This window comes from Brachyhypopomus gauderio, unplaced genomic scaffold (assembly GCF_052324685.1).
Source record: "Brachyhypopomus gauderio isolate BG-103 unplaced genomic scaffold, BGAUD_0.2 sc116, whole genome shotgun sequence".
NCBI lineage: Eukaryota > Metazoa > Chordata > Actinopteri > Gymnotiformes > Hypopomidae > Brachyhypopomus > Brachyhypopomus gauderio.
In genome coordinates, this window is record NW_027506937.1 from 195,801 (window position 1) to 222,067 (window position 26,267).

Below are 26,267 nucleotides of genomic sequence, written 5' to 3' on the forward strand. Positions count from 1 at the left end.
TGTGAAGTTGTGATGTTTCTGTCCAGTGCAGCATGTGCAGTATTTACCAGTGAATTTCCAGTAGTTCAGACTCCACACTGAATCCCAGACCCTCCCTCCCTTTCTCCATTCAGACTCTATAATTACACCCAGTTCCCAGTCATCACTGTCTCCAACATCAACATCCCAGCAGTGTGTCCCTGAGTTAAAGCCCTCAGAGCCCAGGACACACTCATACACATCAAATCTCACTGGATTATCAGGAAACAGTGAGTCCTGTGGTCTGTATTCTACAGTAGTGAGATCATCAGACAGGTGGAGTTCTGGGTGTGCAGTGTTGGGGTCCAGAGTAACAGGGTCTGAGGAGAGAGAACAGAATGAATCATCATGTTCTTCATGTGTTTATGTGATGAGGTCACATCTACAGACTACAGGCCCTGCAGGATGGTCTCACCAAGATGGCGCTGCAGACGGCGACACTGGTCAGAAGCTCCGTCGTGCTCTGTCTGTTTTTGTTTGTTTGTGCCGCTACATGTGAACCTAATTACCAAGGGGTCCCATCTATGTTCATGGGGAATTTTGAGGTGAAAGCGCAGGGTGAGGTACCCATTGAGTTATTCTCCAGTCTGTTTCCAGACTCACTAATAGATGAGACTGTTTTGAGGGATTTCATACAAGGAAATAGCTGTGGAATAACCTGAATGTTTTGACATCACTGCCTATCTTTATTTATCCAATCCAAGCTAAATTGTAACCTGAACGGCATTAAATTGCAATTAACTGTTCAAATGTTCTTTGTTTATAGATTATTTTAACAGAACAACACTTACTTGTTTTTATGAAAAGAGGATAGATTTTCACAATTTGTTATATATATTGGCAATTTTTATAGATAATATTCACTCTGTTATTTTTATAGATAATATTCTTAGGCCCTATAGGCCTAAGCAGCCAAAGAGAACCAATGTGTTGTTTTAAGCAAATGTTTGACCTTTGATATGAATGTATGAAGTGTTTTTTATATCAGATGAGGCACTAAAGCCCCAAAAGATCAAAATGTGGCAAAATGTACTGGCAAAAAATGATTCCGATCGTAGAACTAAATCACATGCTGAGATTAGCTTTGTGTGTATGTGTGTGTTTGCGAGGGGTTTCATGTAAGCAATGCTTTTCAGTAGGTTCCAGTATTTGGCCAGTAGATGGAGACAAAGTACTACCATACAGATATTACAGCGCCGAAGACATTTTAATGAAATAAAATGTTAATTCCTGGTCAGGCAGTATAGTTTTTGTTATAATATGTCATTACAAAGTTATTTGGCTCATTTGTCTTAATCATACAAGACTCATTACTTTTCTGTATTCTGCATGACAGGATTGCAGCATTAGTTTTGATAATTTTAGAGGTTTTTGTATACAGTAGCGTCTCCGACATGTCAATTTGAACCAAACTTGGAACACATCACAGGAACCTCAATCCATGACAGCATTTGAAATTAGGAGTTGATCACTTACATTGTTTGAGTTCTAGCAATATAGGTCACATATGGTATGGCCTGAACGATATAATGAAAAAATGGACCAGCCTGCAAATGTAAAAATCCAAAACATTTTTGATAATTATTTACCTAAGGATTGGAACAACAAAGACATTGTATATAGAAACAAATCTTTATTTTACCATCTATGGTTTCACAATATAATCTTGGTACAACAGTTAGTTAACTCAAATGGCTCTCTACTGACAAATCAAGAATTTAGTAATTATTTAGTAACTAAATATTTAGATTTATTAATTAAATTCAATGTTGCAATTCCTTTTGCTGAATTAGTTATAAATGCTACACCTGCTGGAGTGATAATGGTATTTAAAATTACAGCAGGGCATGATCAGGGCTTAATTTGAGCCGGATCCTGTCGGGAACTGTTTAATTTTGAAGCGTGCGTTCCGGTAACTGTCTGCCTCGATCCGGTAACATTTAATGTTGTCCGCTGGGTTGCCAACTCTCACGCATTGCGTGAGTTACTAGTTCGCTAGCTCTGGCGCCAACCACCGGCGATATAACACTTAATCTGTGTCCATTTTACGTTCGCCAACGCCACACCCCCCCTCGCTCAGGTTACAATGAGTTCCGGCAACGTTTGATTTACAAATTAAGCCCTGGGCATGATCCAACATTATTACCCATCGACCCAACCAATCTTGAAATATGTAAAATATGTTTCTCTACATCACACAATAGTAATCATCATATATGCTCACTGTTTCAGAAAGCTGTTGTATTTAATCCATATGTATCTATTGGAACACCATCTTTAACAACCTCGACTGGAAAGATATCTGGACCTTGCCAGCAAAATATATATCATGCATAAAGTGAAAGAAGTATCTTTTAATATAATTTACAGTTTATCCATCAACTGGCATATCCACAAATGTTTCTTTGTGCATGTTAAAATAACTCTGACATTACCATTGGTATACATGGTTAGTTAGCTACCTAGCTAAGGAGGCTTGCTAGCTACATGCCAAGTCCATTGCTAAGGCAGGTTTATTTTGTGTACTACAAATAGCCAACTTAGCTAGCTAGCTAGCTAGCCATGTATACAGTGCAAAGTCGGACTTATAAATAACTAGCTTGCTAGGTTAGCTAGCTAGCTGGTCATTTGTTTTACCATAGTTCATAGTATTTGGAGCTTCCAGCTGCCTAAATGCGTTGATATCGTGAAAAAATGAAACAGACCCTACTGACAGCCAATCACAATTCACATCGGGAAAACAGCCGCAGCCAATCCTGTCTTGGTCCCTCCCACGTGTCAAAAAAATCAAACATCTGCTGCGCGAGCAGGAGATTAATCCCGAGCAGAAAGGGTGTGACAAATATTCCTCGCGCAAGCAACTCTCTCCTCGCGCGCGAGTAGTTTTGCGCGCGCAATAGTAGTTTTCCTTGTGCAAAGTGATTTCCCGCGCTCACGATTTTTTAATTGGACGTGACGTCATAATTTGCCCACTGCCTCCGCGTTCTCTGTAACCATAGCAACAGCCTTCTCGATTTCGACATTTCTATAGAAACACAACAACAAAACGCTTTAACTATTTAACGGCTGGTTGGACCTTATAGAAGCTAAAAACGGAAAACGTAATCTGAAGCACACGCAGGTTTAGCTACTCTAACTCTAACGATGGCTAAATCTAGAATCATGGTAAGTTGCTAACTTTTTATGCTTGATAACAGAAAAATATGATAGGCTAAAAGTTGTTTAAAAAGATCAGACAAACTGATAAATGCAAAATGCTACTAGACCTCTTTTATTTATATGATAGCGAGGTCGTTTCTGTCTCTGTGTTAAGTCCAGTGCTTCTCAAATAGTGGGGCGCGCACAGTGCGGTGCCTGGGGGGGCGCGCATGTAACCTGGTTTAAGCCTATTTATACTTTCGAGTGACCGTAGCGATCGACTCCGCCCACCTCTCGCGAACCTCTGCGAATGGCGGACTCTCCAAATAAGGAACATTTGCCTGACGAATTTTAATGTGTTTCACGTTTGAAAAGTGCTGGAATTTAGGCTAAAGTACTTGAAAATGCTTGAAATTGTAACTACTTCGTTCCACAACAAATAGCTATCTGACTGAACAGTTCTCTTGTATTACGTTAACAAATATGAGCCTCTTGTAATTCCAGGACGAAACATGAGAGAACGTGAAGATGTTAAGATTGGGTGTTTTGAACCTCTCGAATTGTTTCAGTTTAACTAATGAAAAACGGCCTTCTCGGTCACCTATTTACACGTGTGTCTGCTCGTGCACCTGCTCAGCGCAATGAACAAAGTCATGTTTGCAGGGTTCATACACCTTTATAAGGTGGAATTAAAGCACTTGTGTGTCACTTTAAAGGTCCATTTCAATATTTCCCAGCATGTTAAACTTAATTAAGTTAAATATTTATACATATACTCGAAATAATTCGCTTTTTATCACATTATTTAATTGTTGTTTATTTCCAAAACACCCAATCTTAACGTCTTCACGTTCTCTCATGTTTCGTCCTGGAATTACAAGAGGCTCGTATTTGTTAATGTAATACAAGAGAACTGTTCAGTCAGACAGATATTTGTTGTGAAACGAAGTAGTTACAATTTCAAGCATTTTCAAGTACTTTAGCCTAAATTCCAGCACTTTTCAAACCTGAAACAGAAAGCAACATTAAAATTCGTCAGGTAAATGTTTCTTCCACTGTTTTTGAGGGGTGTTTCAAACCCCGCTTCGAAAAGCTGTGCACTTCCAAACTGGCTCATTGTAGCCATTAGTTCTGACTCATTTTGATTAAAAAAACAGCACAAATTGTTGTATTGCATGTTTTGTAGGTTAAAGTGTTAATATATTGTGCTCCTGAATTAATGTTGCTGATCAAGTTGAATTTATTATTATTTATTGATTTTATTTAATTTAATTTTCAGTATCAAATGCCAGTCAGTTCAAAAATGTTTCTAGTTTAAATAGGGATCTCATTTTTTTCCTATTTCATGCAAACTGATGCACTTCACTTCATGATGCAATTGTTTCTGTTACAAACTAAAATAACAGAATAAATAAATAAATAAATAAATATATATATATATATATATATATATATATATATATATATATATATATATATATATATATATATATAATAAATACATAATTTGTTATTTCTTCAGTGTTAATAAGGACCTTATTAAGGTGTACCTATAACAATTTTATAGATAAATGATACTACAGTGGGCGTATAAAAACACATTTTTAATCCCATTTTGTCATGTTTGTCATGTATGGGGTTTATACGCCCACAGAATTTATAGTCGCGGCAGAGAGTATTGACCTGGGTGGTGGTGGAGTGTGTGTGTGTTTGTGTTTTTTGGTAGGGGGGGGGGGGGGGGCGCAAAGTGTTTTCTTCTTTCTAGGGGGGGCTTAACAGAAAATAATTGAGAATCACTGGTTTAGTCCAAGATGGAGTGTCTGTGTGATTATACATTATAATAGCATTTATATGTGTTTATTAATGATTTTTCTCATAGAATTATGAGAATCAGGTTGCGTATATGGATAAGGAGTATAAGGCGCTCATGGCGGCTTACCAGGAAGAAGATGAAACAATCTCCAGGTTGCAGACTGCTTTAGAGCAGAGTATTGAGAAAGCTTCCAAATACGTAAGTGCTTTCTGATGAACTCTCTGATGAACATGACAAAGACATAGTAATGTTGGCTTGCTCCCTGGGGGCTAGGACTTGTAAAACTGCTTTGTGACAACAACTGTTGTAAAAAGCGCTATATAAATAAAATTTCATTGATTGATTGATGTGTGGCAATACATAGTATGATATCAGAGTACTGAAAATGTTGACATTATAAGCATTACAAAAGAGGTAAACTTGCCCTGACTATTTTGATACTGTGTTTTTCTTCAGACGGCCTTTGTTGATGGCGATAATGAGGAAATACTGCATTATAAAAATAAATGCAAGTGTTTGGAGGAGGAGAAAGACCAGGAAATCCAGCGGCTTGTGCAGAGTTTGAAAAAGAAAGACGAGCTTCTGGACCAGATGCAGCACGAGCAGCATTCACTTAAGGAGAAGGTGAAGGAACTCTCCAATGAACTGACGAAGCAGGACCTGGTGTACAGAAACACCGTCTCCATGCTGGAGACAGAGAGGGCAGCAGCCACCCATATCACTGCTGAGAATCAGGCTTTGTCCAGTAAGCTTTTAAGGTAAGACCCTTATTATTCGATCTTACTCAGCAATGCTCAAACTGTTCCCTTGTCTTTTAATAACATGCTGTTGGCCTTATATATCAGATAATACATAGGCCTGATCCAAACTGAAAACATGGTAACAGTTGGCTGTACACAGTATCAACACAGCAGTTTGTATTGTATGGTTACAGGCTCGAGACGCAGATGTGTGACGACCGGGATAAGATGAGCTTACGTGCTGACCTGCTGGAGAAGGAGAATCACATCTCATATCTCCAATCAGAGATGTTTCAGGGCAACAGCCGCATTGCCCGGCTGCAGAAAGAGGTTAGTAACCAAACCACAGGGTTTAAAAAAATCAACGTGGCAGGCAGAGTGGGTGGCGTTAAACCTAACACGTCGGATCACCCCGTCGTCCCCCTTAAGGTACAGACCCTGGCTGAAGCTGTCTGGGAGCACCGAACAAAGCGAGTTGACGCGGAGGAGGAGAGGGACAGAGCTCTCGGCGCCCTGTGGAGTAAAGAGCAGACCGTTGCACAGCTGAAGACTGTGAGTGCCGTTCATTCAGTCTCACTGAGCTAGTGATCTTTCATACGGGCTTCCTGCGTGTTTTCTCATTGCTTTTTCCATGTCGTTGACAGTGGCAGGTCGGGTTGCAACAGTTTCTCCGGAAATACTGGGAGACGTCTCAGCGTGAGTACTTTAACACAAACACCCCACAGTACCGCAGTACTAGTGCTGACACCGTGATAAGGAGCCGTCGGTTGCACAGACGCCTTCTGCTTTAGACCTCTTGAACCTGTGCTCTCATGCGGTGTGCTCTAGTATGTGAAATAAGGGGAGAAAACCTCACCTGGCGTTTGATCTTTTGCTTGTAGTGCTTCAGGACAAGGACAAGATGATTCAGGAATTGCAGCTCAACCTAGCACGTATGGAGTATGTCCAGGAGGAATGTCTGGACACTTGGCTAAAGGAGATCAGATCCCAAACTGAAAGTAACGGGAGGCCGTTCCATTTCTTGAACACATTGATTGTTAAGGAATTCGTCTTTTACAGTCGCTGACGTTGGTAACGCTATGCAACCATTTCTCACAGAGCAGGGGAAGTTGGACAGGGGGACCAGACAGAGAGGGACTGCCTGTGGTCCTGATCCCGCACATCCCAGGGAGGATAACAAACGGGACACTACAGGACGCTGCACAGTAAGTGTTGCTTTGTACTCTTTGATGGCAACATATTTCTCATGTGGTTCATAATGTTCTCTGTCTCACTCACCCTCACACACTTGCTTGTTTTGGCTATTAAAATCTAGCAGTGTTTTTTTTTGTCTCACTGCTTATGGTCACAAAGCCACAGTAACGCTATACATGTAAACAATTTAAGAGAGATGCAGACACAACAGTGAAGAGCAATGCAGACATAACAGTTAAGATAAATTCAGACAGCAGTCAGTGTCAATCATCTCCAAATTAACATACAGACCTGATCCCAGATCAGCACTACAGGCTCAGGGCCTTCCAGCATCTGCAAGCCTGTGTTGTCTTGTCCTCACCAACCCTCTCTCTGATTGCACTCGGCAGGACTCCTCGGTCTCCTCCACTGAGAGCCAGAAGGATAACAGCTTCCCCAAACCGGGAAGCCCAACAGCATCGACGTCCGCAGAGCATTCGCAGGGCGTCAACGTCCGCAAGGCTGGAAGCGACAGGTCCATTAACAAAGCTCAGAAGAGGAAGTTCACGGAGGGGGAGGTCTGTAGCTCCCGGAGGGCTCTCGACAGGACCTGCCTTAAAAAAGTAAGTAAATGTTTGACTTTTTTTAGGAGTTGCTCACAATTAGCTGGTTGAATAGTATCCTCGTAACCTGGCCTGAACCTGTCTGCGCTGTTTTATGTGTGGTCTAGGACTTCGTCCGTCCGAGTACGTAAAGAGGCTGCGACTCCAGACGACCTCCAGGTGACGTCTGTGGAGGTTTGTGTCTGCGCAGCAGAGCTGCTCTTATACCTGTGGCTCCAAGATCATGATCACGGCAATAATGAATGCTGATCGCTTGGACCAGGGCTGTAATTACAACTGTAGTCATTACTGTAATCGGTTCCTGTGGGGTATAATTAAAGCAGCCTGTCGTGAAAATGTTTTTGATTTGTCAGTCTAAGACAAGGGAGGACCAAACCGGTTGGGCGCAGCCTCCTCGCCCCCACCCTCGCCCCTCTGACGCAGGCTTCCGCCCAGCCAAGAGGATCATGGCCATGGAGAAACCGCCAGAGCTCCAAGCCTGCAGAGATGAGCAGCAAACCCAAGAGGTTAGATCGCAGGCTGTTCCAGCCCCAAAGCTCATCACCATTGGATACACCTTCACATCCTTTGAGTAGGGCTCTGGGATGCCCGTAACTTCAGTACAGTGTTATCATAGTGAACCTATTGTTATTGGACTGACTGAGGTGATTTTGGGAATTGTAGTTTTCAAGCTTTTTCTGGTTTCCTTCGCAGATCATGAGAGTACATCAACATTGATCATCTGACTGCCAAGTGGAAATTTAGAAGACCTGCTAAAAGACAGCAGCTCTAGCTCTGGCCATAAACATTTTATGGTGCCATACTGTTAATAACATTAAAGTCAAAAGCAGTGTAAATTGTCATTTCTTTTTTTATTTTTTGATGGATGGTTTATATAAATGATTTAAGAAAGATTAATTCAGTAGGCAGGAAGCTCAAGTCCAGTAGAAACTGAAAGTCCAAACTCAGGCCCCCCTATCTGAGATGATTTGATGTAGGCCTACTACGGTTGTCATTTCATTCCACATTTTGGACATTTTTGTGAATGTTGAACAAAGGCAGCATCTGGAAGCATCATGTGATTATTCAAGGTGCAGAGGACCATCCAGGGAGTGTCCTGAAAGTGTGTGTTTGTGTGTGTGTTAAGGGACATGGTCATTTGTTACTGCTGTCGGTGGATGGAGGTGGTTGTCCTCTGTGAAGAGCAGGTCGTAGATTTTAGGCGACACCTGCTGATCTCTGTCCACCGGTGCATCACCAGACCCGTGCACATCTGAGGTCATCTGGAGTGACACTGCAACCAAAACTCGTCTCTCTTCCATTGCTTCTCTCACTCCTCCACCAGGGTCCAAAGTTCATTTTATTACCCCTGTGGCTCATCTTAAATACTTGTGGTTCAACACAGTGCTGGGTCAGTGAACATGTCCAACTGGACATGCTCCATTTGATGTATTTGGATGTTCTGACCTGTGGAAGAGTCCATTTGGAATGTTTTAGAGAGGAATTTCTTGTCATAAGATAGGTGTGGAGGCCTGGCCTGGAACTTGAGGGCTCTCTCTCTCTCTCTCTTCTGTGTCCACTGTCTCAGATGAAGAACCCGTGCTCCATGATTTCGCGTGCCGCCATGACCACGCTGTCACATGTTTGCCTACCTGCGGAGTATCCGTTGTCTTCTCTTTGAAATGTATAGATAAAAATGGACACTGAGAAAAAAGAACGTCCTCATCTAATCAGCTGTAAAGAAAAACACCACCACATTGTGCTGGTCAACTGACACGACCACCATCATAAGATCAGCTTCAGGCTTTCTAACAATAAACCACTTCTTGAATAAATGAAACAAGTTCTTCCAAATGGTTCTATTTCTCATTAATGGAAAAAAGCACCAGCTAAAGTTTCCTATATACAGTAGTGTTCAAAATAATAGCAGTCCAATATGACCAACCAGATTAATCACTGTTTTTGGTATAGATTATATTACTACATGACAAACAATTTACCAGTTGGTGCAGTAGATTCTTAGAAAGCCAACAGACTCCGCATTCATGATATACATGATATTGAGTCTGTGTATTTGAATAATTAATTGAAAGGGGTGTGTTCAAAATAATAGCAGCGTGGAGTTCAATTAGTAAGGACAATCATTCTGTGAGGAAACAGGTGTGAATCAGGTGGCTCTTATTTAAGGGTGAAGCCAGCACATGCTGTACATGCATTTCTCCTTAAAAGCCTGAGAAATATGGGTCATTCGAGACATTGTTCAGAAAAGCAGCGAACTTTGATTAAAAAGGTGATTGGAGAGGGTAAAACTTATAAAGAAGTGCAGACAATAATAGGCAGCCAAAATGATCTCCAGTGCTTTAAAATGGAGAGCAAAACCAGACAGACGTGGAAGAAAACGCAACACTACCATTCGAATGATCGAAGAATAGCCAAAATGGCAAAGGCTCAGCCAATGATCAGCTCCAGGATGATCAAAGACAGTCTCAAGTTACCTGTGAGTACTGTGAAAATTAGAAGATGTCTGTGTGAAGCTAATCTATTAACAAGATGTCCCCGCAAAGTCCCACTGTTAAAAAAAAGACACGTACTGAAGCGGATACAATTTGCCAAAGAACACATCAACTGGCCCAAAGAGAAATGGAGAAACGTATTGTGGACTGATGAAAGTAAAATTGTTCTTTATGGGTCCAAGGGCTGTAGACAGTTTGTCAGATGACCCCCAAACTCAATTCAAGCCACAGAACACTCTGAAGACATGGTGGGGCAAACATCATGATATGGGCATGTTTCTCTTACTATGGTGCTGGGCCTATTTACCGCAAACCAGGGATCATGGACCAGTTTGCATATATCAGAATACTTGAACAGGTCATGTTGCCTTATGCTGAATAGATAATACCCTTGAAATGGGTGTTTCAACAAGACCACGGCCCTAAACACACCAATCCAACAAAATTGAGGTTATGGAGTGGCCAGCACAATCCCCGGACCTAAATCCGATAGAAAACTTGTGGGGTGACATCAAAGATGCCGTTTCTGAGGCAAAACCAAGAAATGCAAATGAATTGTGGGAAATAGTCAAAGCATCCTGGGCTGAAATACCAGTTGAGATGTGCCAGAAGTTGGTGGACTCTATGCAACACAAATGTGAAGCAGTTGTAAAAAACTGTGGTTAGTCATCTAAATTTTAGGTTAGTGATTCACAGGAATGCTAAATCATTAAAAAGGAGTACATATTTTGAGTTTGTAAAGACAAATGCAGACACTGCTATTTTTTAACAGCCCAATGTTCATTTTTTCTTATTTTCTGTAAAGTAGTTACAAATTATATACATTTCAAGTCAAGTAGTTTTTTTATTGTCAATTCTGCATATGTACAGGACATAGCCTACAGAGAATTGAAATTACGTACTCTCCTTCCCAAGTTTCAGCACAAAAACAACACGAAAGTACACTGAAGTAAAAATAAAATTAAAAATAATAAAGAGAGTGAGACAATAACAACAATAACTGTACAGAGTGTGTGTGACAAGAGACACGAAACGGGACAATAGTGCAATACAAGGGTAGTGAAGTGGTAAGATGAGATGGGGGATTAAGAGGGAATAACAGTACCAGTGTAGCAACATGTATGAACAATAGTGCAATATAATAACTTATGGCTGATAATTGAACATTTTAGTGCAGTTCTTTAGGATACAGTGGTAGGGGGTATTAAGAGGGTAAGAAAGTGTAATGTGAGTAGTAATCATATCAAATCAAATCAAATTTTATTTATATAGCGCTTTTCACAACAGTTGTTGTCACAAAGCAGCTTTACAAGTGCCGAGTCCTAGCCCCCAGTGAGCAAGCCAAAGGCGACAGTGGCAAGGAAAAACTCCCTAGTTTTTTGCATGAGGAAGAAACCTTGAGAGGAACCAAGACTCGGGGGGGGGGGAACCCATCCTCCTCTGGCCGACACCGGTCACCATGACAACAACAACAATTTAGACAGAAAGAAATTAAGAAAAGGAAAACGATGCAAGGGATAATGTCCATCTTGGTGTAGGCATATCCGGTTAGGCAGGAGGTGGCCGGCCCAGGATGGATCGCTTGTCTCTCCTCATCTCATTGTTCCACGAGCAGGCGGGCAGCCATGTGGAGAAAATAAAACAGGGAAAATTAGCTCAGTATGAGGACATATACAGGACAGATGAGACTATAAACATTTCTGGAGTGTGGTAGCAACTCCGGCATTAAGTTAAATTACAGCCTAGCTAAAAAAGGCAGAACCAGAAGGTAACATAGACTTGGGAGCATTCTGAGACAATAGCATCCATCCACTGCACTGTCAACAAACTTGAGTGACCACGAGCAGTGACAGGATGACAGCACCAGCACCCCAGTCAACCATAAAACCCTTCGTCTATGAACCCCTGGATCTGTACCTTTATCTAAGGGGGATATTAATTATCAAACGCTAGACTAAATTAGTGGGTTTTCAACCTAGACTTAAAGATTGTGACTGTGTCAGAGTCCCGTACGCATTTTGGAAGGTTGTTCCAAAGCTGGGGAGCCTTATAAGAAAAGGCTCTTCCCCCTGCTGTTACCTTATTAATTTGTGGAACTAATAAAAGACCAGCACCCTGTGATCTTAGTGGACGTGGGGGTTCATAATAGGAAATAAGTTCCTGCAGGTATTCAGGAGCAAGCCCGTGCAGTGCTTTATAAGTCAATAAAATAATTTTAAAATCAATATGGAATTTAACTGGGAGCCAATGCAGGGCTGATAGGACTGGTCTGATATGAAATTTTCTAGTTCTAGTCAGAACTCTGGCTGCGGCATTTTGAACTATTTGAAGTTTATTTAGATTCCTATTTGAACATCCTGACAGTAATGAGTTACAGTAGTCTAATCTGTAGCTAACAAAGGCGTGTACCAGTTTTTCTGCATCATCCTGTGATAATACATTTCTTAACTTGGCAATGTTGCAGAGATGTAGAAAAGCTATCCTAGTAGTATTATCTATGTAGGCCTATTTATGAAATGATAGGTCGGAGTCGAGTATGACGCCTAGGTTTTTGGCTACTGTGCCAGGTGTAATGGGATAGTCTGCAAGATTAAGCATTAGATCTGGAATTTTATGTCTTGTGGCCTTAGGGCCCAGAAGGAGGACTTCTGTTTTGTCCTCATTAAGTTGGAGGAAGTTTAGAGACATCCAGCATTTAATATCTCTTACACAGGCCTCAATTTTTCCTAAACTGAGTTTGTCATCAGGTTTGGATGATATGTAAAGTTGAGTGTCATCTGCATAGCAGTGAAAATTGACACCATGTTTGAGCAGTAGTGCATGTATGAGATGTGTGAGTGCATAACAGTTCTTGTAAGTACTGTTACTAGGTTTCAGTACTGTGTTGATCAGGATGTTGTATGAGTGTGTGCTGGAGTTAGGAGGGGGAGGGGGGGTAGAGCTGGGAGAGAGTTCAACATCCTTACAGCCTGGTGTATGTAGCTGTCTCACAGCCTGGTGTATGTAGCTGTCCTTCAGTCTGGTGCATGTAGCTGTCTCACAGCTTTTTTACCGGGTCTGACAAACACTGATCCACTTGTAGCTCCGGAAGGACTAGAGCGTTTCACCGAGCACGTCGAGACTTCCCTTCGTACAGCTTTAGACAAAGTTGCACCACTACGATATAAGAGAGCCACGGAGAGAAGAATAGCGCCATGGTACAATGAGCACACGCGTAGCCTCAAACGAGCCGCGCGGATCCTGGAACGTAAATGGCGAAATATGAAGTTAGAAGTGTATAGACTATCATGGAAAAGCAGCCTTATTGAATATAAGCATGCCCTCCATACGGCAAAGTCCTTATACTTATCGGCCTTAATAGAAAAACATAAAAACAATTCAGGACTCCTTTTTAAAACTGTTTCCAGCCTTACGAGGAGTCATGAACAAAACAATTCTCTTATTCCACTAGAGTGTAGCAGTAACAATTTTATGAAATTCTTTAATGATAAGATTGATAAAATTAGGGAAAACATTAGTAGTGCTATCTCAGAGCCTGTCAACATGCCAATGCACCTTGACAGCTGTCTGGTCAGCTCTGATGCCCTGTTAGAGTCCTTCTCCCCAATTGGTCGTGAGGAGCTTATTTCACTGGTGAAATCTGCTAAACCCTCCACATGCATACTAGATGCTGTACCAACCCATCTACTTAAAGAATTACTGCACAGCAATGTAGAACCGTTGCTTACTATAATAAATTATTCTCTGAGCCTGGGCTACGTTCCCAGTTCATTTAAACTTGCAGTCATCAAGCCGCTAATTAAAAAACCTGGTCTTAACCCCCAAGAACTGTCCAACTATAGGCCAATTTCTAATCTGTCATTCATATCCAAAATTTTAGAGAAAGTAGTTTCTTCACAACTCTCTTCCTTCTTACAGACAGAACATGTCAGAGTTATTTCAGTCTGGATTTAGAGCTCATCACAGCACTGAAACAGCACTAACTAAAGTACTGAATGATCTCTTAATATCCTCTGATAAAGGACACATTTCGTTTCTCATACTGCTAGACCTCAGTGCTGCTTTTGACACCATTGATCATAATATTCTACTTAATAGACTGGAGACACTCATTGGCATAAGAGGTCAAGCACTCTCCTGGTTCAGGTCCTACCTGACAGATCGTTACCAATTTGTGCTAGTAAATAACGAATGCTCTGAGCATTCTAAAGTAAAGTATGGTGTCCCACAAGGATCTGTACTGGGCCCCATATTATTCTCATTATATATGCTACCACTGGGCACTATCATTCGTAGGCATGGTATTAGCTTCCATTGCTACGCAAATGATACTCAGTTGTATATATCTTCTAATCCAGATGATACCACCACAACTCTCAAGATTGAGAACTGCGTCCAGGATATTAAAAACTGGATGGCGTCTAATTTTCTTAAACTAAATTCTGACAAGACTGAGGTACTGATTCTTGGGCCTAAAGCTGTTAGAAGCAATTGGGCTGATATTCCCCTTACCCTAGATGGTTTTTCAGTAACACCAAAATCTACTGTAAAAAGTTTAGGTGTCACTATTGATTCTGATCTTTCATTTGAAACACATGTATGCAATGTCACTAAGGCTGCCTTTTTCCATTTACGTAATATTGCCAAGCTGAGACACTTTCATTAGCTGATGCAGAGAAGCTAGTTCATGCTTTTGTCTCGTCGAGATTGGACTACTGTAATAGTCTTCTAATTGGATGCTCTAAACAGTCCATAAAGAAGCTACAACTTGTACAAAATGCCGCAGCTAGAGTCCTAACCAAGGCTAGGAAATTCGATCATATTAGTCCCACTCTCGCCGCACTACACTGGCTGCCGATTAAATATCGCATTGAATTTAAAGTTCTCCTGTTAACCTATAAGGCGTTAAATGGTCTTGCCCCACAATATCTGAGTGAACTCATTGATTACTACAACCCATCTCGCCCTTTGCACTCCCAAAATGCTGGATTTCTCGTAGTTCCAAAAATTAGTAAAACTACAGCCGGAGGCAGAGCTTTCTCTTTTAAAGCCCCTCAATTATGGAATAGCCTTCCAGCTCCAATCCGAGATTCTGACACAGTTCCAATCTTTAAATCTAGACTTAAGACTCACCTGTTTAGTCAAGCCTTCAGCTAAAATTCCCCTTGTAAGGTGTAGGGGCTTGGGGGCCCCCAGACGTTGAGATTTCTGGTGATCTGAGATGTTGATGCTGTCATCCAGCTGTGTCTTGGCATCACTCTATTTGTGACTATGACTTGTCTCAGTGAGCCCTCATGCCTGTGGTCACCTCTGAACCCCTCCCTTTAGTTATGCTGCTATAGATTAGTCTGCCGGAGCCACATGCTGATCACTGGCACGTGAGCTACGTACATTTAAATCAACGGTGGTTTAAATTCATGTCCACTCAGTCTGTATTATCTATCTTCTTGCATGGCTCTACCCAAGACGATTGGATACAGGCACCTGCAGGCACCTGGGGGATGGTCTGGCTGCCGGTGGATGTGCTGATACCGGGGTTCACCTGGGGAGTAACACTGCAGTCGGAGCCTACAATACCAGCATCACTGCTCCGACACGGAATGAAAGCCTGGCATTCATCAACAGACATTTACAGTGACAATATCAAAACCCAGAACTTTCAATTCTACCTTTTACCTAGTCTGATTGTGTGAATTATGTGTGAATTATGTGTGACTTGTGTATTTGTGTGTTAACGGGCCGCCCAATGGAGGATGGGTTCCCTTTTGAGTCTTGGTTCTCCCGAGGTTTCTTCCTATTCCCCACCATCATAGGGAGTTTTTCCTCGCCACTGTCGCCTTTGGCTTGCTCATTAGGGTTCTGGACCCATAGTATTGTTAACCTTGTAAACCCTGTAAAGCTGCTTTGCGACAACTTGAGTTGTTAAAAGCGCTATACAAATAAACTTTGATTGATTGATTGATTGATTGACAGCCTGGTGTATGTAGCTGTCTCACAGCCTGGTGTATGTAGGTGTCCCACAGCCTGGTGTATGTAGGTGTCCCACAGCCTGGTGTATGTAGGTGTCCCACAGCCTGGTGTATGTAGGTGTCCCACAGCCTGGTGTATGTAGGTGTCCCACAGCCTGGTGTATGTATCTATCCTTCAGTCTGGTGGTTCTAGCCCTGAGACTCCACAGTCTCCTCCCTGAGGTGGGAGCTGAATAACCTCCAGAAGGGAGGGGAGAGAGGTACCAACGATCTTTTCAGCTACGCTCACGATGCGCTGGAGGGTCCTGCAGCAGGATGCTGTGCAGGCCCCATACCACACGGTGAGACAGCTGGTCAGGATGCTCTCGATGGTCCCACTGTAGAAGGTGTTCATGATGGGGGTTGGGGCACCGGCTCTTCTTAGTTTGCGGAGAAAGTAGAGCCGCTGATTAGCCTTCCTGGCTAATGATGCAGAGTTGGTGGTCCAGGAGAGGTCCTCTGTGACATGCACACCCAGGAACTTGGTGCTGCTCACCCTCTCCACCGCAGTATCGTTGATGAACAGGGGAGTGTGCTGTGTGCGAGTTCTCCTGAAGTCCACAACAATCTCCTTGGTCTTGTCTGTGTTCAGAGAGAGATTGTTGTGTTTGCACCAGGAGACCAGGCGGCTCACCTCACTCCTGTAGTGTGTCTCATCATTGTCACTGAGACCCACCACCGTCGTGTCTCACCTCGCTCCTGTAGTGTGTCTCATTGTTGTCACTGATGAGACCCACCACCGTTGTGTCTCACCTCGCTCCTGTAGTGTGTCTCATCGTTGTCACTGATGAGACCCACCACCGTCGTGTCATCCGCAAACTTGATGAGATTGGAGGGGTGCTCTGGTGTGCAGTCATGGGTCAGCAGCGTGAACAGAAGGGGGCTCAGCACACATCCTTGGGGAGCCCCTGTGTTCAGTGTGATGCTGTTGGATGAGTTACTGCCAACCCGCAATGCCTGTGGTCTTCTGGTCAGGAAGTCTAGCAGCCAGTTGCACAGTGATGTGCTCAGCCTCAGACTGTCCAGTTTGTGAATGAGCTGTTGGGGGATGATTGTGTTAAATGCCCAACTGAAGTCAAGGAACAGCATTCTGATGTAGGTGTCCTTCCTGTCCAGGTGTGTGAGGGCTGAGTGTAAAGCAGTGGAGATGGCATCATCGGTCGAGCGATTAGACCGATATGTAAACTGGTAGGGGTCCAGAGAGGGGGGGAGGGAAGACTTGATGTGGTGCATGACTAACACTTCATGGGGATGAAGGTTAGTGCAACCGGACGGTAGTCATTGAAGCAGGATGGCGATGCCTTCTTAGGGACAGGGATAACCACCGCCTGACTCAGAGAGGTGTTATAGATGTCTGTAAAGACCTCTGCGAGTTCCCAGGCACAGTTCTTCAGCACCCGACCAGGAATGTTGTCAGGCCCAGGAGTTTTCCGAGCATTGACCCTACTGAAAGCTCTCCACACGGTGTCCGGAGACAGCCTCAGCGCCTGGTCACCAGGAGGAGGGTTGGATTTTTGGACAGGTGCATTGTTGAGTATTTCAAATCGTGTGAAGAATCCGTTCAGGTCGTTTAACAGAGAGATGGTGCTGTCACAGGTCTGTGGAGGGGGTTTGTAGCCTGTGATGGTCGGAATTCCCTGCCAAAGATTCCGTGTGTCTCTGCTGTCACTGAAGCATTGAGAAATCCTCTTGGAGTACTGCCTCTTCGCTTTCCTGATGCCACGGGACAAGTTGGCCCTAGCTGTCTTCAGGCCTTCCTGGTCTCCTGCTGTGAAGGCAGCATTTCTGGCCTTCAGGAGCCTGTGGACCTCTGCTGTCAGCCATGGCTTCTGACTAGCACGAACAGTGATGGTCTTGAGGTCAGTCACATCATCGAAATAAGACGTAAATGATACGACTGGCATAAAAACAAATAAAAAGCACATAAAAATAAAACTCACCAGACGCACCGACGGATGCAATAGGGAAGAGAATCCCAATTTTTTTTTATTTTCAAAATAAAACATCACTCAGACACTGATCGATAAAAAAAACAATTCTGTGTGTCCCAGGACCAAATGACCCACCGACCGTTACCGGTCCAAGGCCCGGTGGGTGGTGACCGCTGCTCAAGAGGACCACGAATCAGAGAGGAGAACCCATCTGCTGGTGAACACTGGGAAATCAGCTAATCATAAATAAAAAGACACCAAATGAACACATTCACACACCTCCCCCTGTGTCATTTCGAACATAGCTTTGGTCTGCTGAACATTATTAACATAATGGTAAGAGATATTGGTCAGTACCAGTATCAGTTCCACATTCTTACATATATTCACAAACTGTGAACTCCACTCTATCAATCTCTCTGACAATTCAGGCATTAAAAATGTCATGACAAACTTGTTTAAAACAATAAAACGGCATCATGTGGATAGGTAATGTTAGGATACTAATATAAAAAAAACATGTATTGAAATATTCTAATATACACTGCTCAAAAAATAAAGGGAACATTTTAACAACACAATGTAACTCCAAATTAATCATACTTCTGTGAGACCAACTTGTTCATTTAGGAAGCAACACTGATTGTGAATAAATTTTACCTGCTGTTGTGCAAATGGAACTGAATACAGGTAGAAATGAGAGGCAAATAGCAAGACACCCCCTATAAAGGAGGTTCTGCAGGTGGAGACCACAGACCTTTTCTCTGTTCTCATCCTTTCTGGCTGATGTTTTGGTCACTTTGGCATTTTGTCAGTTCTCTCACCATAGAGGTAGCATGACGTGGTGTCTACAATCCACAGAAGTTGCTCAAGTAGTGCAGCTCATCCAGGATGGCACATCAATGTGAGCTGTGGCAAGAAGGTTTGCTGTGTCTGTCAGCACAGTGTCCAGAGCATGGAGCAGATACCGGTAGACATGGAGGGGGCCGTAGGAGGGCAACAACCCAGCAGCAGGACCACTAACTCCTCCTTTGTGTAAGGAGGAACAGGAGGAGCAATGCCAGAGCCCTGCAAAATGACCTCCAGCAGGCCACCAATATCCATGTTTTTGCTCAAACTGTCAGGAAGACTCCATGAGGGTTGTATGAGGGCCTGACGTCCACAAGTGGAGCTTGTGCTTACAGCCCAACACCATGCAGGGTGATTGGCATTTGACAGAGAACACCAAGATTGGCAGATTCACCATTGGTGCCCTGTGCTCTTCACAGATGAGAGCAGGTTCACACTGAGCACATGATAGAGTCTGGAGACGCTGTAGAGAACATTCTGCTGTCTGCAACATCCTCCAGCATGACCGGATTGGCAGTGGGTCATTAACGATGTGGGGAGGCATTTCTTTGGAGGGCCACACAGACCTCCATGTGCTAGCCAGAGGTACCCTGACTACCATTAGGTACCAGGATGAGATCCTCAAACTCATTGTGAGACCATATGCTGGTGCAGTGGGCCCTGGGTTCCTTCTGATGCATGACAATGCTAGGTCTCATGTGGCTGAAGTGTGTCAGCAGTTCCTGCATGATGAAGGCATTGATGTTATGGACTGACCTGCCCGTTCCCCAGACCTGAATCCAATCGAGCACGTCTGGTACATCATCCACCAACGCCACGTTGCACCACAGACTGTCCAGGAGGTGACTGATGCTTTAATCCAGGTCTGGGAGGAGATTCCTCAGCAGAACATCCACCATCTCATCAGGAGCATGTCCAGGTGTTGTAGGGAGGTCATACAGGCACGTGGAGGCCACACACACTACTGAGACTCATTTGAACTTGTCTAGAGGAATTTCCACTGACGCTGAATCAGTCATTTGATTTTCCACTTTGACATTGAGTATACCAAATACAGACCTCCATGGGATAATAATACTGATTTACATTGATTATTTTATGTTATTTTGTTCTCAACATATTCCACTATTGAGATCTAGGATGTTATTTTAGTGTTCCCTTAACTCTCTTGAGCAGTGTGTGTGTGGGTAATATATATGTATATACATATATACACACACACACATATATATACACACACACACACACACATATATATACATATATATATATATATATATATATATATATATACACACACACACATACATACATATATACACAAACACTAACTTTGCTGTTCCACTGTTACTGATATCTTTACTGGTAAAATCCTCATAGGGGAGGAACTTTCATTATCGAAGTAATTGTAATTATAGAATAAAGGGAAAACAGTGTGAGTAAAAGTGTGTGTTATAGTGCACAGGTGTGAACTGGTTAGAAAATCAGTGAATGTCACTTTCCCCCTGTCCCAGTCCAGCTGAACTCTGACCCTCTGCAGTTCCTCTGTAGGTGTGAAGTAGTGATCTGTCTGTCCTGGGCAGCGTATCCAGTAAGTGCCCGGATTGTAGCCCAGACTCCACACTGAATCCCAGATACTCTCTCCCTTTCTACATTCAGACTCTCTAATTACACCCAGTGCCCATGAATGACTGTCTCCAACATCAACATCCCAGCAGTGTGTCCCTGACTTAAAGCCCTCAGAGCCCAGGACACACACACACTCATCAAATCTCTCTGGATTATCAGGAAGCAGTAATTGCTGTGATCTGCATTCTACAGTAGTGAGATCATCAGACAGGTGGAGGTTTGGATGTGCAGTGTTGGGGTCCAGAGTAACAGGGTCTGAGGAGAGAGAACAGAATGAATCATCATGTTCTTCATGTGTTTATGTGATGAGGTCACATCTACAGACTGCAGGCCCTTTACTCTGAGTGAAATGCTGCAGTAGGTTGATAAGAGGGAAGTGATGGTGATGTTGTGTGTTCACCACACACCCCTGCAGTACTTGTGTGCTTGTTGTTTTGACACTTGAAATTGTGTCTGTTTTATTCATTAATATATTTCTACATGTCTTGGATTCATTATTTGAGTATCACATGTGACACTTAACTAGTGCAGTGTTACTGTTACACTGATTGTCACACTGCATGTATTATTAGCAATGTTGCCAATAATGCGGTTATGGTAACGGTGTCATTTTGTCAGTAACAGGATAATATAATTAATTACTTTTCCTGTCGTTACAACGCCATTGACGTTACTGGTCATTAAAAGTGGTGCGTTACTATATATTGACATACTAACAGTAATCCGTGCGGACCGCTGCCCAGGCTAGTGAAGAGTAACATATCTCGATAGATCACAGTTCTCGGTGTAACACCTGTTTAACTTAACAAGTCAGTAAGCGATTGGCTAAAGCAGCATTATGGTAGCCAATCAGAGCCAGTGTTTTTACACTCGTGCCAAAGCACACCAGTGACACACGACACAAACGGAGAAGAGGCAGAAATGGCGAGTCAGGAGCAAGCCGAAGAAAAATGAGCATTTTCAAGGTGGCGATATAAACATTATTTAAGAAAATACTTGAAATTCCTGAATGTCTACCAGAATGGGTATTTGATTTATTGAATTAAGAATAGAGGTTTTATTGTTAAGTTTACTTCGGTTGTGAACAAACCAGTTGTCTCAGGTTGAGAGAATTTAATTTAATTTGATAGATGTAAATGCACTTTATATAGTGTAACTGTTTTACTTTTGCTTATTTTATTTTTTCAAAGATTTAGGATTTTAAAGGATTTTATCCTGCACCGGTCTGTGGATGTGCAATAAATACCAAAAGTTAAAACACCTTCATGATCTACTCATTTCAAATGACTGTGAAAACTGCTTTTTCAAAAAATCCTTATTCATTGGCATATAACATTTTTTTAACTGTAATGCAAATAGTTCATTTCCCTGGTAACGAGTTACTTTTATTATAAAGTAATTCAGTTACTAACTCGGTTACTTTTTTGAACAAGTAGTGAGTAACTAATTACTTTTTTACAGTAACGTTCCCAACACTGATTATTAGTGTCTGTGTACTGAAGTGTGTGTGTCCCCTCATTAGTGGGTAGATACCGTTACAGTTCCCCCACTAAAGGGCGCTACTCCCAGAGTAACTAACACCAGTGGTGTAGGAGACAAAACATAAGGACCTTCTTTGCATTGTGTGTAAATGTGTTGTTGATTAACTTTTTTATGAAGAGGTGCATATGTGTATATATTGCTGTTTAATATAGTATTAAGATGCCAGAGGTGATGTAAATATATGTAAATATAAATGTCAACAGTCTCCATTTGTTTATGTGAAGAAATTAGGTCACTGTCTCTTTAAGAGCAAAGTGGAGACGGGGCGGGAAGCTCATGTTGACTTTAGGGGAGAAGTGAGTATTTGAGAATACTGGTAGCAACACAGTTTTCTTACCGTGTTTAGCATTACGATTTGTGCTGCACCATATATTTGGAACGACCTAACCATGGTTTGAAAGTTTTGTTTTAAGTTTATTTCATCGCATGTACAGCCTGGAATAAACAACCGTTTTGTTTTGTTCATCACAGAGCTTTGGGGAAGTTTCCTTTACGTATCGGAATAACGCAGACACGAGTAAAGAAAGTTGCTTCATTCACCACTTGAGGGGGTGGGACAAAAACTCAAAGGACAACACTGGGACAGATACAAAGATGGAGACAGGGCCAAAGACAGAGTCAAACACAGAAACAAAGGCGGTGACAGGGACGCAGACAGGGACAAATACAAAGACGGTGACAGGGATACAGAAAAGAAAATACACAGACACAAAGATGATGACAGGGAGACAGACAGAGACAGACACAGAGACAAGGCAGAGTCCCAGCTGACACGCTTGGTCCCTCAGGGATGGAGATTCATGGAGCTCAGACTCAGGGTACCGGTCTTCCTATAGACCCCTAGTATCTTCATTATTTACAGGATGGAGGAGGAGGCAGGATGGAGGAGCAGGTGGAGGTGGGGATGTCCCAGGGAGAGTGGGTGGTGTGTAGAGGTGGAGAGAGTGGGTGGTGTGGTGTAGAGGTGGAGAGTGGGTGGCGTGTAGAGGTGGAGAGTGGGTGGCGTGTAGAGGTGGAGAGTGGGTGGCGTGTAGAGGTGGAGAGTGGGTGGCGTAGAGGTGGAGAGTGGGTGGCGTGTAGAGGTGGAGAGTGGGTGGCGTGTAGAGGTGGAGAGTGGGTGGTGTGTAGAGGTGGAGAGTGGGTGGTGTAGATCTCCTCATGGACTGACTGTCTCTCCTCAGACCAGCAGTCAACTGGTCGTCCCCCTCACTGTTTATACTAATACAGCCTTTAATACTGGAATAGTTCATGTACCAAACACACAATGTTAATGTTTCTCTCTCTATAGAGTTCTAATTGTGAGGAGAACAGAATTACTCTAATTAATCAAAGAACACCAAAACTCACAGTACTGGAGAATCTTCTGCATTCTCTCCCAGACTCTGAACTTCAGGTTGGAAAGATGTTTTGCTACATTGATCAGAGCTCCTGACACCATCTCATGTTCCTTTGGGGTGTGATCAACACTGGAAATGTATAAAGATATTATATTATTAAATATAATAGATTATTTTTTATCTTATTCAAAGTATTTAACGTTAAAAGTAACATGTGAAATATCCTTAATTAAATCCATCAATATGTCTTTGAAATGTTTGCACATTGTCAATATCAATATATATTTTTTATTTCTAAATACCTTCTTCATATATCATATTTCTGAAATAACACAGACCACATACTGAAGATCTGAATGTATCAGAATAATTTCACAAACACAATGTGTAACAATATGGAGATCAAACAGAAATAATGATCACTTACAATTTCAATGTGGACGACACATTCTGAGAAGGAAACAGGGACATTTTCTTTATACGAGGGTCAAATATGCCTTTTCATTATGTGATAATAAAATTAATGTGTCTAAAGACCCTTACACACACACACAAAAACAAACGTCAAAACATTTTACTTTTTTGTGTGCATTTGTGTGTGTGTGTGTGTGAGAGAGAGAGAGAGAGTTAGTGAAAGATGGTGGTCAGAGTGATTTATTTTCTTTTTCTTCTACATTGGTGTATTTAACATGTTTTGAGCGTATGTCTAAGTGAGAGACAGACTGAGTGATTCTTACTAGTATGAACGATATGTTCTCATCTCTGTGTATCTCCTTCTCTGTGTATTTGATTTGATCTGAAAGAGATGCTATTTCTCCACTCATCTTCATAATCTTCCTCCACATCATGTGGCTCTTCTGCTCCTCTTCCTCCTTCAATGCAGCTATTCTTGCTGCTTCTTCATCTCTTAGAAACTGGTGGATCTTCTCAAACTCCTCCTTTATCTGCCTCTCTGTGTGCTGGGCCTGATACTGGAATGGGAGATGATGAGGAAATATAAACTGTCCAAATGTGTGTGTTTCATTATGGTGTACGTGGACAGTGATCACAGCACCATTCAGAACACAGAGTGACCTTTCACCTTAATGTGTGCTGCTGTTTTCTCACAGACTTGTTTATCTTCCTCCAAGACCTTCAGATGCTGTTGTAGAGACTCCAGTGTGGTCTTGAATTTGTTCTGTAAATATGGGTTTAGTAGAGGACAGTGTGAGTCTTACAGGATTCATCACTGTATCTGTATAGGAGATTACAACGACTGAACACAATGGCGTGATTACTGATTCCTTTTCATCCTTTTAATATAAAATGGAGATGTTTGATATATCGTAGCAGATTGTATATCAATATTTTTATCTATATTAAGTTTCACGGCGAATGAAGGTCTGATTTAGTTGTCTGAAATCTCATCATCTGACTCATTTAATCTAACCTGTCTAACATATATTTCAATATAATTGTAAACATTGGAAAAACATTACAGTTAAAGCATTAGTGCACATTTCATACCTTAAAGTGACACACAGCTTCCTCTACTGGAAGGCAGTCATGAGTTTTATGTGCCTTTGAAATCTGACACACCACACACACAGGCTGTAGGTCCTCCAGACAGAAGAGTTTGCGTTTCTCATTGTGCAGACTGCAGAGCACCTCAGACCCTGCTGAAGATCTCTGACTCCTGCTCGCTAGAAAAGACTCACACAGGTTCTTTAGTGCAAGATTACAGGGAGGATCATCTCTTGAAGATCTTCTCCTACAAACTGGACATTCTTGAGATCCCTTGGTTTCCCAGAACTGCTGCAGACAGGTTTTACACACACTGTGGCTACATGACAGTATAACAGGATCCCTGAAGATGTCACAGCACACAGGACATGAAAACTCTTCTTCTGACAGAGGGTTTAGAGCAGCCATTTCCTCCAACAGCTGCTGTGCTGTTTCTCTGTAATGTCTCCTTCTATACAAACTTCACTTTCACTTTTAGATCTTCTGTAATAAACACAGTAGCACAGGAGAGAATCAGTCACTGTAGTCCTTTATCCAGCTGAGGGAGTTTAGACTCCTTTCAGAAATAAGGCAGAAAGAAGTAAATACCAGCGTTAAGAGGTTCTCATAATATTTATAACTCACCTGAACACAGAATTAATAAAGACTAGTGTGTCACTCCAAGATTTACTTCTTCAAACAGGTAGGTGTGTACAGGGAGGAGGAGCTTTTGTAAAGAAATAAAGGAGTTGAAAAAGTATGAAGACACAGTTGTTCTTCCAATATTCAGCTGCACCCAACGACCAGCTTCAGCCATTGTGAGACCATGACTTACATGTAAAACATGGTCCACAATTGTTGCCCCTATTTCACTGTTTTGTCCCCTCAGCACAACACCCAGTCATTCGCGCATGCGCACAGCAGCAGAGGCAGCTATCTGCCGGCATTTTTAAAACTTCAGCTGACCTACTGTGCGAGTATCACTGCATTTACACTCACGTTTGCTGTCTCTGTTTACCCGGTTTAAGCATTCCACATCTCACCATTTGCCATAACATTGAATTCACATTTGTTACAGTATGCAGGGAGGCCTACCGCCATTTTGTAACATTTGTTTGTTTCCACTTCACCACTCACGTTTTCAATACGCGCCACCGTCCTAAACATTCATTCATCTGTTTACAACTTAGTATCTGTAACAGTAATAAACACACTTACACACAGGTCCGTTTTTGGAAGATTAATGGTTTTAGCGATCTTTACAAACACTACAGGTTCTGTAGACTCACCAGCACGCCAAACACTTTCTCTTCGGACGAAACCGATGGACTGGTCCACTAGTGTTGTGTCGTTCGCCAACGATTCGTTCAAATGAACGAAACATTTGAGTGAACTAACTGAATCGAATCACTTCCTCTGCTGATTCGTTCCCTTTTCAGTTCAGTAGTTGAGTTCAGCAGCGATCCTGCAGGCCGGCAGGGGAACTGCAGTG

At 42.3% G+C, this 26,267-nt stretch overlaps 2 protein-coding genes across 6 annotated transcripts in view; one reads left to right on the forward strand and one right to left on the reverse strand.

The window, feature by feature from the left end:
• The window catches only part of LOC143497918 (zinc-binding protein A33-like), a 34,353-nt gene extending 8,086 nt beyond the window's left edge, over positions 1–26,267 (reverse strand). Inside the window, exons 1-8 of one of the 2 annotated variants that reach the window (XR_013125916.1) lie at positions 26,065–26,267; positions 25,421–25,502; positions 24,800–25,279; positions 24,375–24,470; positions 24,031–24,264; positions 23,721–23,743; positions 23,304–23,422; positions 19,845–20,669 (exon numbers count right to left, since the gene is read on the reverse strand). Coding sequence is in view for 1 of the 2 variants with exons in the window: in XM_076993555.1 (XP_076849670.1) it covers positions 20,113–20,669; positions 23,304–23,422; positions 23,721–23,743; positions 24,031–24,264; positions 24,375–24,470; positions 24,800–25,204 (1,434 nt within the window). In the remaining variant the exon portion in view is untranslated. Of the gene's footprint in view, positions 1–17,956; positions 20,670–23,303; positions 23,423–23,720; positions 23,744–24,030; positions 24,265–24,374; positions 24,471–24,799 lie in introns of those variants that run through there. The other variant, XM_076993555.1, reaches the window with a different exon arrangement.
• Positions 2,912–8,285, forward strand: LOC143497937 (uncharacterized). 4 transcript variants are annotated; one of them, XR_013125922.1, is made up of 12 exons: positions 2,912–3,183; positions 5,036–5,167; positions 5,426–5,727; positions 5,904–6,039; positions 6,139–6,261; positions 6,354–6,405; positions 6,591–6,707; positions 6,808–6,914; positions 7,293–7,505; positions 7,613–7,679; positions 7,929–8,011; positions 8,199–8,285. XR_013125922.1 is itself a non-coding variant. In XM_076993595.1 (11 exons), exons 1-10 carry the CDS (start codon positions 3,163–3,165, stop codon positions 7,634–7,636), a joined length of 1,227 nt encoding a protein of 408 aa, XP_076849710.1. In that variant the 5' UTR covers positions 2,912–3,162; the 3' UTR covers positions 7,637–7,679; positions 7,929–8,213. The 4 variants fall into 4 exon arrangements, 2 of the variants coding, with proteins under 2 accessions (XP_076849710.1, XP_076849709.1); XR_013125921.1 differs by having other exon boundaries at positions 2,913–3,183; positions 7,859–8,011; XM_076993595.1 differs by having other exon boundaries at positions 7,929–8,213.